Source organism: Ursus americanus, chromosome 25, assembly GCF_024610735.1.
Source record: "Ursus americanus isolate L20-20 chromosome 25, mUrsAme1.1.p, whole genome shotgun sequence".
Taxonomy (NCBI): domain Eukaryota; kingdom Metazoa; phylum Chordata; class Mammalia; order Carnivora; family Ursidae; genus Ursus; species Ursus americanus.
The window spans coordinates 43,943,055-43,959,830 of NC_142151.1; the positions used below are offsets into that span (position 1 = coordinate 43,943,055).

At 50.3% G+C, this 16,776-nt stretch overlaps 1 protein-coding gene across 1 annotated transcript; it reads left to right on the forward strand.

Annotated features, from left to right (window-relative positions):
* Positions 1–12,052: 12,052 nt before the first annotated feature.
* IGFBP6 (insulin like growth factor binding protein 6) lies at positions 12,053–15,809 on the forward strand. Its single transcript, XM_045800966.2, has 4 exons — positions 12,053–12,463; positions 14,490–14,629; positions 14,829–14,948; positions 15,476–15,809. The coding sequence occupies exons 1-4, from the start codon at positions 12,130–12,132 to the stop codon at positions 15,596–15,598; spliced, it is 717 nt and encodes a 238-aa protein (XP_045656922.1). The 5' UTR covers positions 12,053–12,129; the 3' UTR covers positions 15,599–15,809.
* The last annotated feature ends 967 nt before the right edge of the window (positions 15,810–16,776 follow it).

The following is a 16,776-nucleotide window of genomic DNA, read 5'->3' on the forward strand; positions in this document are numbered from 1 at the left end:
AATGATACTGAAAATCTTTTCACATGTCTATTTGTCATCCATATATCTTCCTTGGCAAATCTTATTATCATAATATCTCCTTTTTATAGGTGAAGATCCTGAGTCTGGCCTCCATCACTAATCCTAATAGGGCCACAATCAAGAGAGTGAACATGTCTGTGCCAGTCATTTGCTCAGTTTTAAAAATTGAGTGGCTTCACTTAATATTGCATTTTGAGAGCTCTTTATATATTCTGAATTCAAATCCTTCAGCAGATATGTGATTCACATTTCTTCTAGTCTGTGTCTTGTCTTCTCATCATTTAACAGTGTCCTTCAAGGAGCAGAAGTTCTTAACCATGAAGATGTACAATTTATCAAGTTTTTAATTTATGAATCATACTTTTGGTGTTCTGTTTAAGAAATTTTTGCCTGGGACACCTGGGTGGTTCAGTCAGTTAAGCATCTGCCTTCAGCTCAGGTCATGATCTTAGGGTCCTGGGATGGAGCCCTATGTCTGACTCCCTGCTCGGTGTGGAGCCTGCTTCTCCCTCTCCTCCCAGCTCCCGTGCTCTCTCACTATCTCTGTCTCTCTCTCTCAAATAAATAAATAAAATCTTGAAAGAAAGACAGAAAGAAAGAAAGAAAGAAAGAAAGAAAGAAAGAAAGAAAGAAAGAAAGAAAGAAAGGAATTTCTGTCTAACCCGAGGTCACAAAGATGTTCTCCTGTGTTTTTTTCTAGAAGTTTTATAGTTTTTTAAATTTTGAAATAATTTAAACTTGCACAACTAGTGCGTGGAATTCCATATGCCTTTCGCCCAGCTTCTCCTAATGTTACCGTCTTACAGAACCGTAGTATAATCACTGAGACCAGGATATTAACATTGGTATACTACTGTGAAGTGATTGCAGACCTCATCCAGACATCGCCTATTGTTCCACTAATGTCCTTTTCCTTGTACGAGATCCAGTCCAGGGTCCCACGTTACATTCACTTGTCGTGTCTCCTTAGTCTCCTCAATCTGAGACAGTTATTCAGTCTTTCCTAAAGAGTACAGCTGACCCGTGAACAACACAGCACAGGTTGGCACTGTGCAGACCCACTTATACGTGGGTTTTAACCTGATAAGTAGAGTACATCTGCATAGAACTTTTGACTCTCCCAAAACTTAACTGCTAATAACCCACTGTTGACCAGAAGGCTTACCAATGACATAAACAGTCAATTAACACATATTTTGTATGTTATATATATTATACACTGGATTCTTACAGCAAAGTAAGCTAAAGGAAAGAATGCTACTAAGAAAATCACAAGGAAGAGAAAATACATTTACAGTGCTCTATTGTATTTATCGAAAAAATCCACTTATAAGTGGGCCAGTGCAGTTCAAACCTGCGTTGCTCCAGGGTCAATTGTATTTGATTGTGATGTATAAGACCTCATTGCTATCTCCCTAAAATTACTCTGGTTGTTTAATATCAAATTCTAGTCTCTCAGGCCAAAATTTTAGGGAAGAAAAAAGAAATCTTTACTATGACCAAAGTTTTGTTACAGCCTAGGATACTTTCTTCAACAGCTTTGCCAGAGACAGGTTATAAAGAGGGCACAGCTGGCCTGCCCAAACAACCAGACCTCAAACAGCCCCAGGTCGCCTTTGGAAAGAGCCCAGACTTAGGCTGGGGGTATTCTCATAGCTCAAGAAAAAGAAAAAGAAGAGGTCTAGTCTTTCATGACTTGTCAGGGATCTTTTACCTATGATCTTATTAATTCTTTTCTAATTTCTTTCCTTTTTCAGTCTGTGCTGTTTATCATAATAATACATTTCTTGCGTTTATTCCCACCCTACCCCCAACACAAGGCTACCCTTCCTTTTATTTGCCTTAAAACAACCTCTCTCTAGCTCTAGAAATTACATGTGGTTTGACTATTTAGGTAATTTAGCAAAGAAGTCTGTATTTAAGTTATCCAAAGTCTTAATGTTTTTCTACATCATGAAAGTTTTTATGTTGAAGTGAAAAGAGCATTGAACTTGGAATCCAGTGGATCCCATCATCTAGCTGTGTGGCCTTTGGTGAGGTATTTAAGATCTCTAAATATGTCTTCTAAATAATTTGCAAAGTGGAGATGGTAATGGAACGCTGTGAGAATTATGTCAAATATAAATAAGCATTCAGAGAACTTGAGTTGCATCTGAATATCTCTGCCCCCTCCCCAGATTGAGCGGCCCTCCTGTTTCGTTAGCCCTTGAAGGCTAGTATTCTCGCCCTGCTGAAATACTGCTGAAAGATCTGGATCTTTTCCCATCCAACGAGGCCTCCCAAAGCACAGAGTTCAGATGGGCATGTGATTTTGAACCAGGGGAGGCTCATTCATTCATTCCATGCTGAGTACGTTAGCGTGGGCCGGGAACTCAGACACTTTATTCATTACAGGAAAACAAAAACAAAAACACCGAGTACCTACCAAGTACTTCACATGAATTTCCCCTAACACACTCACACCAATTCTGTGAAGTAGGTGTTGCAACCCACATTTTGCAGAGGGAAAATAGAGGATGCGGCCCCTATCCTAAAGGCATTCATAAGCCAGTGAGAGGAAGATAAGATACGGTATATGAAAAGCTGCTAGAAATACAAGACAAACTATAAGAGATGTGAAGAGAAGACACTGATGAACAGCCAGCGATTGGTAAAGACAGGTGCTGCTCCCACTGCCTAGAAGCCTTCCCCCAGTCCTTCCCTGAGAAATTTCTACTCCTTCGAGAATCAACCAAAGCATCACCTCCCCTGTGAAGCCTTCTCTGATCCTCCCAGGCAAACTTAAGTTCTTCTCCCTCTGTGTCGCTTAGTCCTTGGTCCCTCCTATCCTTACACAGCGTCATTGTTGCTTTGCTTTTCTGTTTTCCGCAGAGACCACGAGCTTCCGGGTGAACTTAAATTCATCCAGAACTTGATAAGAAAAATTAGAGAACACAAGGTTAGAGAAGAAGGGAAAAGTTAGGGTGTGATTATGAATAAAAGCTCAGAAGTATGGGACGCCTGGGTGGCTCAGCTGGTTAAGCGTCTGCCTTCAGCTCAGGTCATGATCCCAGAGTCCTAGGATCCAGTCCTGCATCGGGCTCCGTGCTCACCTGGGAGCCTGCTTCTCCCGCTGCCTGCCACTTCCCCTGCTTGTGCGCTCGCTCTCTCTCTCTCTCTCTCTCTCTCTCTGTGTCAAATAAATAAATAAATAAAATCTTTAAAAAAAAACCAAAATGCTCAGAGGTATGAATTTAAAGACTGTATTTGGTCAAGGAGGTAGGTGGTTCTTGTAAGGTAATAATAGGGGTTATAGAACAGTGGATTAAGAACCAAGGATTTGGACTTAATCCTGGAGTTATTAGGGATTCATTGAAGGTTTCTGAGCAGAGGGATTATACGCTTTATTTTCATTTCAGAAAGAATAGTCTGGGTACAGAGTAGGTAGTGTCTGAAAACAGGGTGGTCCATGGGAAAATACTGGCATGGTCCAGGTGAAAGACAATGAGAACCCCAAACCATCAGGATGCCCATAGAAATGAAAACACTTTAAGACCAGGTTGGGGAAGGGGGTGGTACCTGGGTGGCTCAATCAGTTAAGCATCTGACTCTTGACCTCAGCTCAGGTCTTGATCTCAGGGTCATGAGTCCAAGCCCAACATTGAGCTCCATGAAGCCTACTTAAAAAAAAAAAATGTGGGGGGGAAAAAAAGACCAGATAGGAGAACCAACAGGAATAGGTAATTTCAGAAGAAAAAAGAGTGGAGGATGACTGGGAAATTGGGAGAGTGAGGAGACCACTGGTAAAATAGGAAAGCTGAGGAATGGTTCAGGGGAGGAGAGAATACATGTGGCTTTAGATGTGGGGCTTGAAACAGGGACAGGTGGAAAATTCTACTAGGATCCTAGGTAATGTGTTCTGGTTTATTTCCCACGTTCCTTCTTCTGATGCCTGATGTCCTGATAGCCGTGTTGACCATGGAAACATATTAAAGGCTCAGAATTTAACCACAGATGCTCTGGGGAATGGCCCTTTTCCCAGTCCAAGGAACCATGTTTAAAGAGGCCTTTTGGAGATGGATCTGCCCAGGAGATGGTCCTAAGCAAAGACCTCCAGCAACACTGTTGAAGGTAAGTAGGAGCCTGGCAACAATGAGGCAGGTCACAGAGGGCTTGAGCGAGATCTGGATTCAAACCACACTCCATCACTTCTCCCTTTGAAGATTCGGTGTTTTCCTATAGGAAGAGCAATGGGAATAATAACATCGCCCACCTTATAAACCTACAGTAAGCATTAAACGTAACACTGCTAGCACTGTTCTAAGCATATAGAAGGTATTGGGTAACATAAGCTATCATTAGCACATAATATTATTATTAATCATTATCATTGTCATTGTCGGTAGTTCATGTGGCCATCCTCTGTGGACTGTGATCTCCTTGGAAGCAGCGGCCATCTTACTTATTTCTGTATCCTCAGCTCAGGGAGTGGGACATACAAAATTTTTGTTTATTTGTTTAGAAACTGAGATTAGGGGTGCCTGTGTGGCTCAGTCAGTTAAGCGTCTGCCTTCAGCTCAGGTCATGGTCCCAGGGTCCTGGAATGGAGCCCCACATCGGGCTCCCTGCTTAGCGGGGAGTCTGCTTCTCCCTCTGACCCTCCCCCCTACTCATGCTCTCTCTCCTTCCCTCTCTTTGACAAATATGCTTTTTTTTTTTAAGATTTTATTTATTTATTTGACAGAGAGAGAGATAGCCAGCGAGAGAGGGAACACAAGCAGGGCGAGTGGGAGAGGAAGAAGCAGGCTCCCAGCGGAGGAGCCCGATGTGGGGCTCGATCCCAGGACTCTGGGATCACGCCCTGAGCCAAAGGCAGACGCTTAACAACTGAGCCACCCAGGCACCCCATGATATATATTTTTAATAACCCCTTTATTTTGCAATTATTTTAGATTTATAACACAGTCACAAAAATAATACGGAGAGTTCCCCAATACCTCTTACCCAGTTCCTCCCACCGATAATATTTTACATGTCTATAGTATATTTGCCAAAACTAAGAAACCAACGTTGGTATATCACTATTAACTAAATTTCAGACTTTATTTGGATTTTTAGGGGCGCCTGGGTGGCACAGCGGTTAAGCGTCTGCCTTCGGCTCAGGGCGTGATCCCGGCGTTCTGGGATCGAGTCCCACATCAGGCTCCTCTGCTATGAGCCTGCTTCTTCCTCTCCCACTCCCCCTGCTTGTGTTCCCTCTCTCGCTGGCTGTCTCTATCTCTGTCAAATAAATAAATAAAATCTTTAAAAAATAAATAAATAAATAAATAAATAAATAATAAAAAAATTCTCTATTTTTAAGTAATCTCTACCCTCAACATGGGGCTTGAACTCACGACTCCAAGATCAAGAGTTGCATGATCTACCAACTGAGCCAGCCAGGCAACCCCTCCCCCCTTTTAAAAAGCTTATTTGGATTTGATCATTTTTCCACTGATGTCCTCTTTCTGTTCTGAGGTTCGATCCAGGGTACCACACTGCTTTCGTTGTCATCTCTCCCCAGTGTCCCCTGGTCTGAGGCAGTTTCTCAGTCTTTCTTTGTTTTTCATAACCTTGACAGTCTTGAGGAAAACAGGCCAGGTATCCTGTAAACTGTCCTGCAATCTGGATTTGTCTGATGTTTTTCTCATGGTTGGATTGGGTTATGGATTTGTGGAAAGAAACTGCTGGAGGGGAAGTGCTTCCTGTGTCATCATATCAGGGGGCACATGAATACCCACTCGACATCTCTGGTGAGGTTAACCTTGATCACATGGTTAAGGTAGTGTTTGTCAGATGTCTTCCCTATGAAGTTACTATTTTTCCTTCCTGTATTGTATTCTTCCCCACCCCCTTCTCTTGGAAAAACTACATCCTGTACTCTATTCTTTAGAAGCATGGTCACCAAGTCTAGCCAAGGCGGGAGAAGTATTAGCTCTGCCTTCCATAGGGCAGACTATCTACATACATTGGATGTCTCCTGGAAGGAAGATTTGTCTCCTCTTCCTTCCTTCTTTATTTATTTATTTATTTATTTATTTATTTATTTATTCATTCATTCATTCATTCATTCATCCATTAATTCATTCAACCACTTATTTATATCAGTGTTACGGACTGATTTGTGTCCCTTAGAAGAAGAAATGTTCAAGTCCTAACCCCCAGTACTTCAGAGTGTGACCTTATTTGGAAATAAGGCCTTTGCAGATTTAACCAAGTTAAGATCATTCGGGTGGATCCCAATCCAATATGACAGGTATTTTTATAAAAAGGGGAAATGTGGACAGGTACATACAGAGCAAAGCCAACGTGAAGATGGCCATGTGATTACAGAAGCAGAGATTAGCCGGAAGCATCTGCAAGCCAAGGGATGCCAAGGATTGACGGTTACCACTAGAAGCTAGGAGAAGGCAAGAAAGGGTTCTACCAAGAGTCTCAGAAAGAGCATGGCCCTGCCAGCACTTTGACTTTGAACTTCTAGCATCCAGAACCATGAACCAATAGATTCCTGTTGTTCTGAATCACCCAGTCTAAGCGCTTTGCTACAGCAGCCCTAGCAAATGAATATAACCAGTACGCACTTGTATATTAATTTTCTACATTATTTGTATTATTACTTTTTAAGATTTTATTTATTTATTTGACAGAGAGAGACAGCGAGAGAGGGAACACAAGCGGGTGGGGGGGGGGGGAAGAAGCAGGTTTCCCGCCGAGCAGGGAGCCCAATGCAGGGCTCGATCCCAGGACCCTGGGATCATGACCTGAGCCGAAGGCAGACGCTTAACAACTGAGCCACCCAGGTGCCCCTCTACATAATTTAATCCAAAATTATATTATTTATTTGTTGCCCAAAATTTTTTCAGCTTTGACCTTTGAGAGTCCCTTCAGGTAGATTCTTATGTCTCTTTGATATGCTCCCATCCTTTTGGTTTTTGAGCACTTCCTTACTTCCTGGTATTACAAGGTCTTCTAGCTCATCTTGTATTTCCTGCACCAGGCCTAGAATCAGCTATTTCTGGAAGGAGTTGTGCTACCTTCTATTGGAGAATGGTACTTAGAAACCAAGATCTGGGTGCTAACCGTCCTCACTGCTCTCGGGGTGCCCTTGCTCCCAGGCCCTCTCAGTGAACAGAGTTAGCTAAGAGGTATGCTAACCCATGTATATACATGTATCCGGAGTTGTTTCTGTGTTTACCCATCTGTATGTAGACTAGGATAAACATGAGTCCATACTGAGGTCTCTTGATTCCTAACCAAGCACCACAGAATACATTCTAGCCTTTCCCCCTTACGTATCTGTGACTTTTCCCACCAACAATGAGGAACCTGGCTCCCAATATCCATAACCTACTTGTTCAACCCCAGTATACATGTAAAGCAATTTCAAAAAGGTGTAACCTATAAGCCCATGAGAAAATTTATCAGCCAGAGCACAGTGTTTATGTAGATTATGCCATGCCTTTTACCTTTAGCCTTAGAGTTTCCAGTCAAAACACTGTTTTCTGGGGTGCCTGGGTGGTGCAGTCGTTAAGCATCTGCCTTCGGCTCGGGGCATGACCCCAGAGTCCTGGGATCGAGCCCCACATCGGGCTCCTCCGCTGGGAGCCTGCTTCTTCCTCTCCCACTCCCCCTGCTTGTGTTGTCTCTCTCGTTGGCTGTCTCTCTCTCTGTCGAATAAATAAATAAAATCTTTTTTTAAAAAAACACTTTTTTTTTGAGATTTTATGTATTTACTTGAGAGAGAGCACAAGAGTGAGAGAGAGAGCACAGATGGAGGAGAGAGTGAAGCAGACTCCGAGCTGAGCAGGGAGCCCGACAGGGAGCAGGGAGCAGGTCCTGTTCCCAGGACCCCAAGCTCATGAACTGAGCTGAAGTCAGACACTTAACCGACTGAGCCACCCAGGGGTCCCCAAAACACTGGTTTTCTAAAGTTACTTGGGGGGGCACCAACTGGGGATCTGAGATTTGCTTCTTTGTGATTAAATGAATAAAAATATGTTCAATAGATTCATAGAGCATCTATTTATGTGGGTGTAAATAGATTACGTGGATATAAATGGGGAGAAATTGTGCTCTCAAGAGAGCTTAGACTTTATATCTGTCCACGCACACACCCTTCATAAACACTTAAAAACACAACAAGGAAGCTACGGTATTCCAGCATAGAACGTATACTGTCACAAACGAATCTAACTGTGTTGATCTGTGACGTAAACACGCGGAAGAGGGTGAGGGCCAAAAAGGTGCGGACTTACATAACTTTATTTTTTGTCTACGAATGATTCCTAGTTCCCGAACTGTCTGGCTGACTCCAGCCCAGTCTAGAAAAATGCCCTGCTGTCTTCCTATCTCTTCTTCCAAACTCTAGTATAAAGTCATATTCTCTAGGAAGCCTCTTTAATTTATTCTGGGGCTAGGTTTCCCTCTCCTATTGGGCCCTGACCACCCTCTGGGCCTTTTACACCCTTTGGCCTTTACTCTAAGAGGAAGGGGAAGAAGAAGAAAAGAGAGAGGAGGGCTGAAGGCGTGGGAGGGCCAGGAGACCGCCTGGGGTGGGCTGGGCTAGCCCGGAAGTCCAGAAGCAATGGTGGACCGTCCGGAAGAGGTACAATGTGCCCCCTTCACCTCTCCATGCCCTTTGCTCCCACCAAAACCACCAACCTTTACTTGTATTGATTCCAAACTCCTTATATGGGAGCTGGGGGCCCAGAGATGAAGAGGGTGTGGGGCCCCTGTTCTCAAAGTACTCCCAATCTAACCGGAAAAGTAAGACCCACGAAAAGATAAACAAAAATTTAAGACAGCAACATGACAATGTGGATGAATTCAAAGGAAGGCAGAGAGTTGGCCGAGCAGCGCAGCGGAGGAAGGGGTGATGGAATTTAGTGTGTATTGAAGGGAATGAGGGTTCTATCCCTCTGAGCGGAAAGCTTGGAGTCCAGAGGAAGAAATCATCTCCGAGCAACAATTAGGCCACACCTCTACTTCCCCTCATCTCCTTCAGGCCAGAGATGGGAGAGCGCCAGGGGCTTTTGGGGAAGGTGATCCAACCAGCTTGCTGAACCAGCCTGTGCTTTCGGGTTCACTGTCCACAGGGCCATGGATGGTAGATGGGAGCACAGGTCTTATGCGGGTGGGAGGGAGGGGACACGGCATACCAGTGGAGGCGTTTTGAGGAGAGAGTCACATGAGCAGGACTGTGAGCCACAGGACCAACTGGAAAGCTGTGTGGGAGACAGACTGCAGGGACCAAGGGCCAGAGGCCAGCTGAGGTTATCCCAACAGTTCCCATCCAGCCCACACCAGACTTCGGCCATGTCGTGACGTGGTCACTGATCCACAGCCCCGGGTCTGTCTGTGAAATGGGCCGGTACTTGTCTTTCCTCAGACTCAAAGCTCAAAGGGTCTAGGCAGGCCCTTTCCTTCACCCCTTGTTCTCAAAAGGAAGTCGGTACCTGGGGGGTCAGGGATTTGGACAGACAGGCTGTGCGTGTGAGAGACACAGACAGCATAAGGGCTCCAGAGAAGAGAGCGTCCCATGCAAGAGAAGGAGGAGGCCCAGCAGAGTTTCCTTCTGGAAAAGCCTGTTTTCACAGCCCCGGCAAAGCTTTCAGTGAACTCTTCTCTCACAAGGAGCCCAGAGTCCCCAAGCTCCGCACCTTGGCCGCACTCCAGCCGAGCACTCCGCGTGTGGCTGTTCCCGCTGTTTCCGGGGCTGTGGTAAAGGGCATCCCAAAGGGAGGAAAAGCGGAGCTCAAGAGTCTCCGTCTGCGAGGAAGAGACTGGTCCCACTCCAACACCCACAGAGCACAGCTCTGGACACCCCCGCTGGAGGGGTGGGGGAAAGGGCAGCGTGGCACCGGGGTGCTGGTGGTACTGGACGGGGCGGCCCAGCTCACGCTTCAGGGAGGGAGAAGCTGGGCAGGTGGGAGCAGTAAACAGGGCAAATCTGTTGTAAGGGGGGGGTGGTGCGGGAGGGGGGACGGGGAGTTTGAGAAGGGAGTACTGAGAAGCAGTGGTGGATGTGAGAGGCCACCCAAGTACTGGGCTTTTCTACAACATAACCCACAAAGAAGAGGCATGAACATTTAAAAAGCCACACGGGGACCGTGCAGGGAGCGTGTCCATCCCTTCCTCATCCCAGACTTCCCAAGGCCTTCCTGTTTGATGCAGGGGCAACGAGCTGAAGCCCACGCACAGGGTAAAAGAAGTAGTGGTACGGGGCGCCTGGGTAGCGCAGTCGTTAAGCGTCTGCCTTCGGCTCAGGGCATGATCCCGGAGTTCCGGGATCGAGTCCCACATCAGGCTCCTCCGCTATGAGCCTGCTTCTTCCTCTCCCACTCCCCCTGCCTGTGTTCCCTCTCTCGCTGGCTGTCTCTCTGTCACATAAATAAATAAAAAAAAAATCTTTAAAAAAAAAAAAAAAAAAAAAGAAGTAGTGGTGCGGCTTTTCAGACAGGCCAGAGCTCTTCACCTTAGGGCCAGAGCTTGGGGCAGGAGCTCACAGAGTCTCCAGAGAGTAGAGGAGCGTTGCCCTCTCCCAGTCCCCCAACTCCCTTCCTCCCAGCCGGTCCAATCTGCCTCTGTGCGTCAGAGCTACTTACAGCAAGACAGTGCTCCCCAAATTCATGTTCTAGGGTCCCAGGGTAGCCAGGACAGGGGGTGGAGTGGCGCTGGGAGTGAATTTCTTGTTTTGTATTTACCTAAAAGTTCAGGAAGCCCTTGCTGACATTATTGCTTGGGGGCCCAGAATTTAAACTTAGTCACTGCCCAGAGCCTTGTTTTAGGAAAGAATGAGATGGCTCTTGTTGCGTAATCCTGAGCAGGACACGGGCGTGGGGGGGGGGCAGGAGAAGCGGTCCTTCTTCCTGCTTCTTGCCTCTAGGAAGGCAGGCTCAGCTAGGAGGGCTGGGGATGGGTGGGGCACTGCCCTGGAGAGGAGAGGGGGTGGGGAGGGCGGACGGACCAGTGCAGTGAAGGCTGCCCAGCAGGCAGAAATACCCAGACTGGTCCTGGTCCAGGGCCCTCTGGGCAAAGCAAAACCTGATGAATCCAGACAACCCAATGGGTGATACTGGGGGCGAAGGGACAGATTCTAAGAAAAGAAAGGAATGGAGGCTAACCTGGATGAATGACAGAACTGGGTGTGTGGGGGGGGATGTCTGTTCTCTGTCCACTGTTCCCAAGAGCACCCGGAGTATGGGTTCTTCTAACTTTTGCCCCACCCTCCTCCACCTCCATAATTTCAACGGGCCAATCCCTCACCACTACCCAGGTGTTCAGCTATTCTCACCCTTGCACACGGGGCCCTCTGGGGTACTCCGGGGGCCCCACCACAATAACAGGGTTAAAGCCTGTACATTCACGGTCTGCCTCCCCACCCTCTCCCCACCTCTCTCCTTGCTCCCCCCAATCCCTTCTACCACCTTCACCCATTTGACCCCCTGATCCCCGTTTTCCCACAGCAACATCTCAAACGTAGCTCTTCCTCTCCTCTGCCTTGGGCTACTTTCTCCCATCAGCAGTGGGTTTTCCCAAGCCCGCATTATCCATCAACTCCGGCTGTTTCTCTTTCCCGTTGCTCACTTCTCTCCTGTGACTCCCACACACCATCCCTTCCCCCTCCCTTTCAGACAGCAGGCCCCTCACGCCCCGCCAGAGTCCCTGCTCCCCTTCATCCCCCACACATACACATGAACTGGAGTCCAGGTTTTTCGCTTCATCCCATTCCCGTCCTCCCCTTCTTCACCCCTCCCCACCCTCTAGTGCCTCCAGCCAGCTGTCCGGCTCCCAAATTCCGGCCGAGAGTCCCGGGAACAAAGCAAGAAAAATCAGAGTAATTTGGGAAGTAAACAGAAACTGGGAAGGGAGGGGGGAGAGAAAAGTGGGGAGGACCCAGGTGGGGGGGGGCCTCTCCAGTCCCACCCAGTTTAGGGGATGCCCCTGCCTTCTCCCCCACCCCCCTTCACCTGGCTCTTAAAGGGCCCGGCCCCTGACCGCCGGCTACTTAAGGCAGAGGGGCGGCGGCGGCGGGCAGCAGCTGCGCTACGACTGCTCTGGGAGGAGTGGACGGGACAAAAAATCCTGACCATGACCCCCCCCAGGCTGCTGCCGCCCCTGCTGCTGCTAACTCTGCTGCTCGCTGCCCGCTCAGGAGCCGCCTTGGCACGGTGCCCAGGCTGCGGGCAGGGGGTGCAGGCGGGTTGCCCAGGGGCCTGCGTGGAGGAGGAGGATGGGGGCCCGCCGGCGGCGGAGGGCTGTACGGAAGCCGGGGGCTGTCTCAGGAGGGAGGGGCAGCCGTGCGGGGTCTACACCCCAAACTGCGTCCCAGGACTGCAGTGCCACCCGCCCGAGGAAGACGAGGCGCCCCTGCGGGCGCTGCTGCTGGGCCGCGGCCGCTGCCGCCGGGCGCGCGGGCCCCCGGGTGAGTCGGCGCCCCGCCCCCGCCCCGCCCACGTGAGCCCCGCAAAGCCGCGGGCAGGGTCCCGGACAGAAGGGTCCTGGACAGCAGGGCGCGGGCAGCCCTGCAAGCCTCTGGGTTCTGTCAGTGATGCTTCTTCTTCCTAACTCCGGGGGGAGGGCACGTTTTGGGGGTGAAGGGGCAAGGGCGGGAAGCAGCTAGAAGGCTGGGGTGCGGCTACAGGCCCTGGGGACAAAGCAGGGAAATGCCTGAGCTCTCAACCTTTTCTCCCCCCTCTGTTTACTTTCTCTTGAAGGGAAAGGTGAGCATGCAGGGGTTTAGGGCCATGCCATACACCACAGCATCCCAGCTCCTTCCCTCCACCCACCCACCGGGAGCTGGAGAAAGGACCCAGATGTTGTTCCCAGCTGCCATTGGGAGAAGGAGGGAAGGGAACCCAGACTCCCAAATCCTGCACACACTGAGAAATAGCCCCCCTCTTCTCCCCTTAATATCAGGGTATCCAAAGCACCTGAACATGGGGTCTAGAACAGAAGATGCCCCAAACCCAGAACGGTTTCAGACTAGACTAGGGTCAGAGGGCAGGCTCTGGGGGCCTCAAGACAAGGGGATAGAGGTGGGAAAGGAAGGAATCTGTCAAACCAGGGTTATGATTTAAAGCTGCTCAGAACCCTCCACCCACCCTACCCCACCCTACCCCAGGGAGGGAAATAGAAGGCTGAGTCATTAGGTGGGAGGGACAGAAGTGAGTCAGAATCCAAAAGATGGGGGGCAGCAAGGACATAGGGAGGGTAGGAAACTGAAAGCAGTCCCCCCACCCCAGGGGCATCTGAGCTCCTGGTTTCTTCCTTGGGAAGGGATGAGAAGTTAGCTTGGACGGTTTTTGGTTTGTTTTTTTGTTTTTTCCAGTCCAAATGCCTGGGTCCACGCTGCTAGGGGTCCTCGTAGAAGGGGCTGTGTAGGTGGGTCAGACAAGGTAATGGGAGCATGGTCGTGGTAGGGTGCTAAATGCGGGGAACGAGGGGCAAGGTCTGAGAAGGGTGGAGGAAGGATCAGAGTCAGGACCGCAGAGGGAATGGCTCTTGGGTAGCGGGTAGTAGGCAGCTGAGAGCCCCTGTCTAGGCTTGAGGATTGGGGACTTGAGAAGAGCTTGTCTTTGGGCATGAAAAGGAAGAGACGATCCCTCTGGGGCCATAATATCTAATTTTACAGCTGGGGCAAATTCCAAGCAGTGCATACTCCCCTCCCTGCATTTTCCTCACCCTGACATCCTGGTCCTGATTTATTTCCTCACCTCCTCCCATCCTGAGCTTTCCCCAGGCCCCCCAGACACCATGTATGACACTTTCTCCAGAGCCAAGAACAGCCTGCAGGTTCGAAACCCCTCCTGCCCTGTATCTTTGCAACCTGCCCTCTGCCTGTCCCGGTTAAGGGCTGAATCGTACCTGCTCCTGGGACCACTGGGGTTGAGCTGGGCTGAGCTATGGGGGACCAGAAGGGAGAGGCCCCCACTGCAGTGCCCCAAAAGTAACCATGTCTAAAGCCTGGGAGGGATGGGCTGAGTCACAGCAGGGTCACACCGGGGACACGCATTCCACTTGGGTCCCTGCTAACCCCCTCCCACATCCCTTGCTCTTCTGCCTCATCCTCCTGGCTTGGTGCGCCCCCTGCTGGCTTCTGGGGGGAACAGCCAGGTCTTTTCACCCCAAGCCCAAGGCCTCCCTATATATTTGTACTTGTCCTCGATGTTTGCTTTCCAAAGTGCTTCTCCCTTGTAAGACTTAAGACTAGTCTGGAGATATTGTCAGGAAAGGTAGTATCACTCTTTGTCAGAGAGAGAGAGAAACTGAGACCAGAAGAAGGTAAGGTTGGAGGCAAGTTCTAACCGCCCTCATTTCCACTACTTGGAAAGCTCTTCTCTTCCTCCCACTCCGGGGAGTCAGAGTGAGCAAGGCTCTCTTCCATTTGGTTCTGGTCTTTGACTTCTGATTTCTGGACTCTTCCTCCCCCATTCCTCTTGTGGCCGTAGGAGAGAATCCTAAGGAGAGCAAACCCCAAGCAGGGACCACTCGCCCACAGGACGCGAACCGCAGAGACCAACAGAAGAATCCAGGGGCCTCTACCACTCCAGGCCGGCCCAGTCCTGGGGGTGTCCAAGACACTGAGATGGTGCGTTTGCGACTGGCAAAGGACAGGAGGGGTGGGGAGCCCTGGAAACTCCCATCTGAGGCTGTCCCCTTGGGCTTGGAGAGGTCTCCCACGTGCGTGTCCTGGGAGCCTAGCTGGGCCGGGGGGGGGGGGGGGGGCGGTGCTATACAGTGGAGCTAGGCTGGGACAGTCCTGAGCGGCCTGCTCTCCCTTCTCCCAGGGCCCCTGCCGCAGACATCTGGACTCAGTGCTGCAGCAACTGCAGACCGAGGTCTATCGCGGGGTTCACACCCTCTACGTGCCTAATTGTGACCATCGGGGCTTCTACCGGAAGCGGCAGGTGAGGCCCCTCCTCTCCTCTCTTCCCCTTGGCCCAGCAGCACAAAGCCCCTACCAGGGATGGGGTGAGGGGAGCTTACAAAGGGCATAAAGAAGACACTGCCCCTGCCTTTCAGATCTCCCCGTTTCAGGGCCCACACAAACACAGAGGACAGCCGCACGCTGTAGTAGGGGAGCCAGACTGCCTAACTCCGGGGTTCACCTTTGCGAGGTGGCTCAGGGGCGCCTAGGGGCTGTGAACACACAGGTGGCTGAGCCCTGGCCCCAGAGTCTGAGAATTTGCATTTCTAACGCAGTCCCTAGTGCCGCTGCCACGGCTGGATTGGGAACCACACTTTGAGAACTATGGTTCCAGCCCGGAACAACAAGCCCAATTTAGTGGGTGGGGAAGAGGGGAGCAAGAGGAGGGAGCCCAGAGAGCCTCCGAGTCCTGAGAGCTCTTCCATGTTCCTGCATACTCAGACGCAGACCCCATAGCCCACCCCCACCCACGGGCAGGACCTCTGATCCTTGTGCCTCTCTCCCCAGTGCCGCTCCTCCCAGGGGCAGCGCCGAGGTCCCTGCTGGTGTGTGGATCGGATGGGCCAGCCCCTGTCGGGGTCCCCGGATGGTGATGGAAGCTCCTCCTGCCCCCCTGGGAACAGTGGCTAAGGCTGGTGGGGGGTGCTTCAGGGCCACTGAGAGGAGCATGGGGCTGTCATCTTGGGTCATTTGTTGAGTGATGAGTAACTCAGGAGCCCTGAGCCCCACACTCCACCTTCAGGCCCTACCCCACTGTCCCCCTCACCCCTGGGAACCCCACACATGGAAAGATTGTTAGTGTGGGCTTGGGGTGTGAATAAAGCTATGTTGGGGGTCTCTGGCCTACGTCTCTGTGTCTCTACCTCTCACATTCATGGAGCCCCCGGCCCTTCTCTCTGGCACCTTCAGCTCTCGCCCCACCCCACCCCACCCCCCACCACCCCACCACTCTCCTTTCCTGCACTGGGATCACAGGAGACAGCCACTGGCAGAAGTTTCCAGCCTCGCCCAACTACCCACCAGGGAGTGGGAGCAGGGGAGACATGGAGGCCATGGCCTTTGTCTCCGTTTGTGACCTTGTTTCTAACACTAATATTTAGATTCAACAGGAGAGGGGACAGGAAGGATTAATAGTTAATCCCCAGCAGGAACCCAATAAAGAGGAACTCTCAAAGCACTTACCTTTCTGTTACATCCTACTAAAAAGGGAAGGAAATTCTCACTTACTGAGCCCCTCCCACGGGCCAGACCCTGGAGCAGGTGCTTCTCCGTGGACCACCTCGTTCTGTGCTTACAATAACCTCGTGAGGTAGGGACTTTTGCCCCTGTTTTTCAGGGGAGGAAACTGTGGCTTAAAACATTTGGGTCACTTGCCTGAAGTTACAGAGCTGGTAAATGAGGATTTAAATCTTGTTCTTCCATCCCAGGAATAAGTGTTCGTTTTGCCTCTTTCTGCCCACACGCTAACCCAAGCATGTGTAGGGAAGAGCTGGCGTTCAGGGGCCCTGGCACCCAGCACTGCCTGGAGGGGCCGCAGCACCACCTTTGTCACAGGTGCCAACCTCATCGCGACATGAATCACATGCATACGACACACCTTATCTAAGGGAGCTAAGCGCTCCGATACCCAGAGGTCCTTCAGGCTGCTGGGAAGGAGATCGCCAGGCGAGTCACGCTAGGCGATAAGCCTCAGAGAAGCAAAGTCCCCCTCCCCACGACACACGCAGGTGCACAGGTGCCAAGCCACTCTTCCTGTGGGAGGGGTGGCTCACTCAGCTGGACATCTGGGTGGCGGGTTGGGCCGTTTG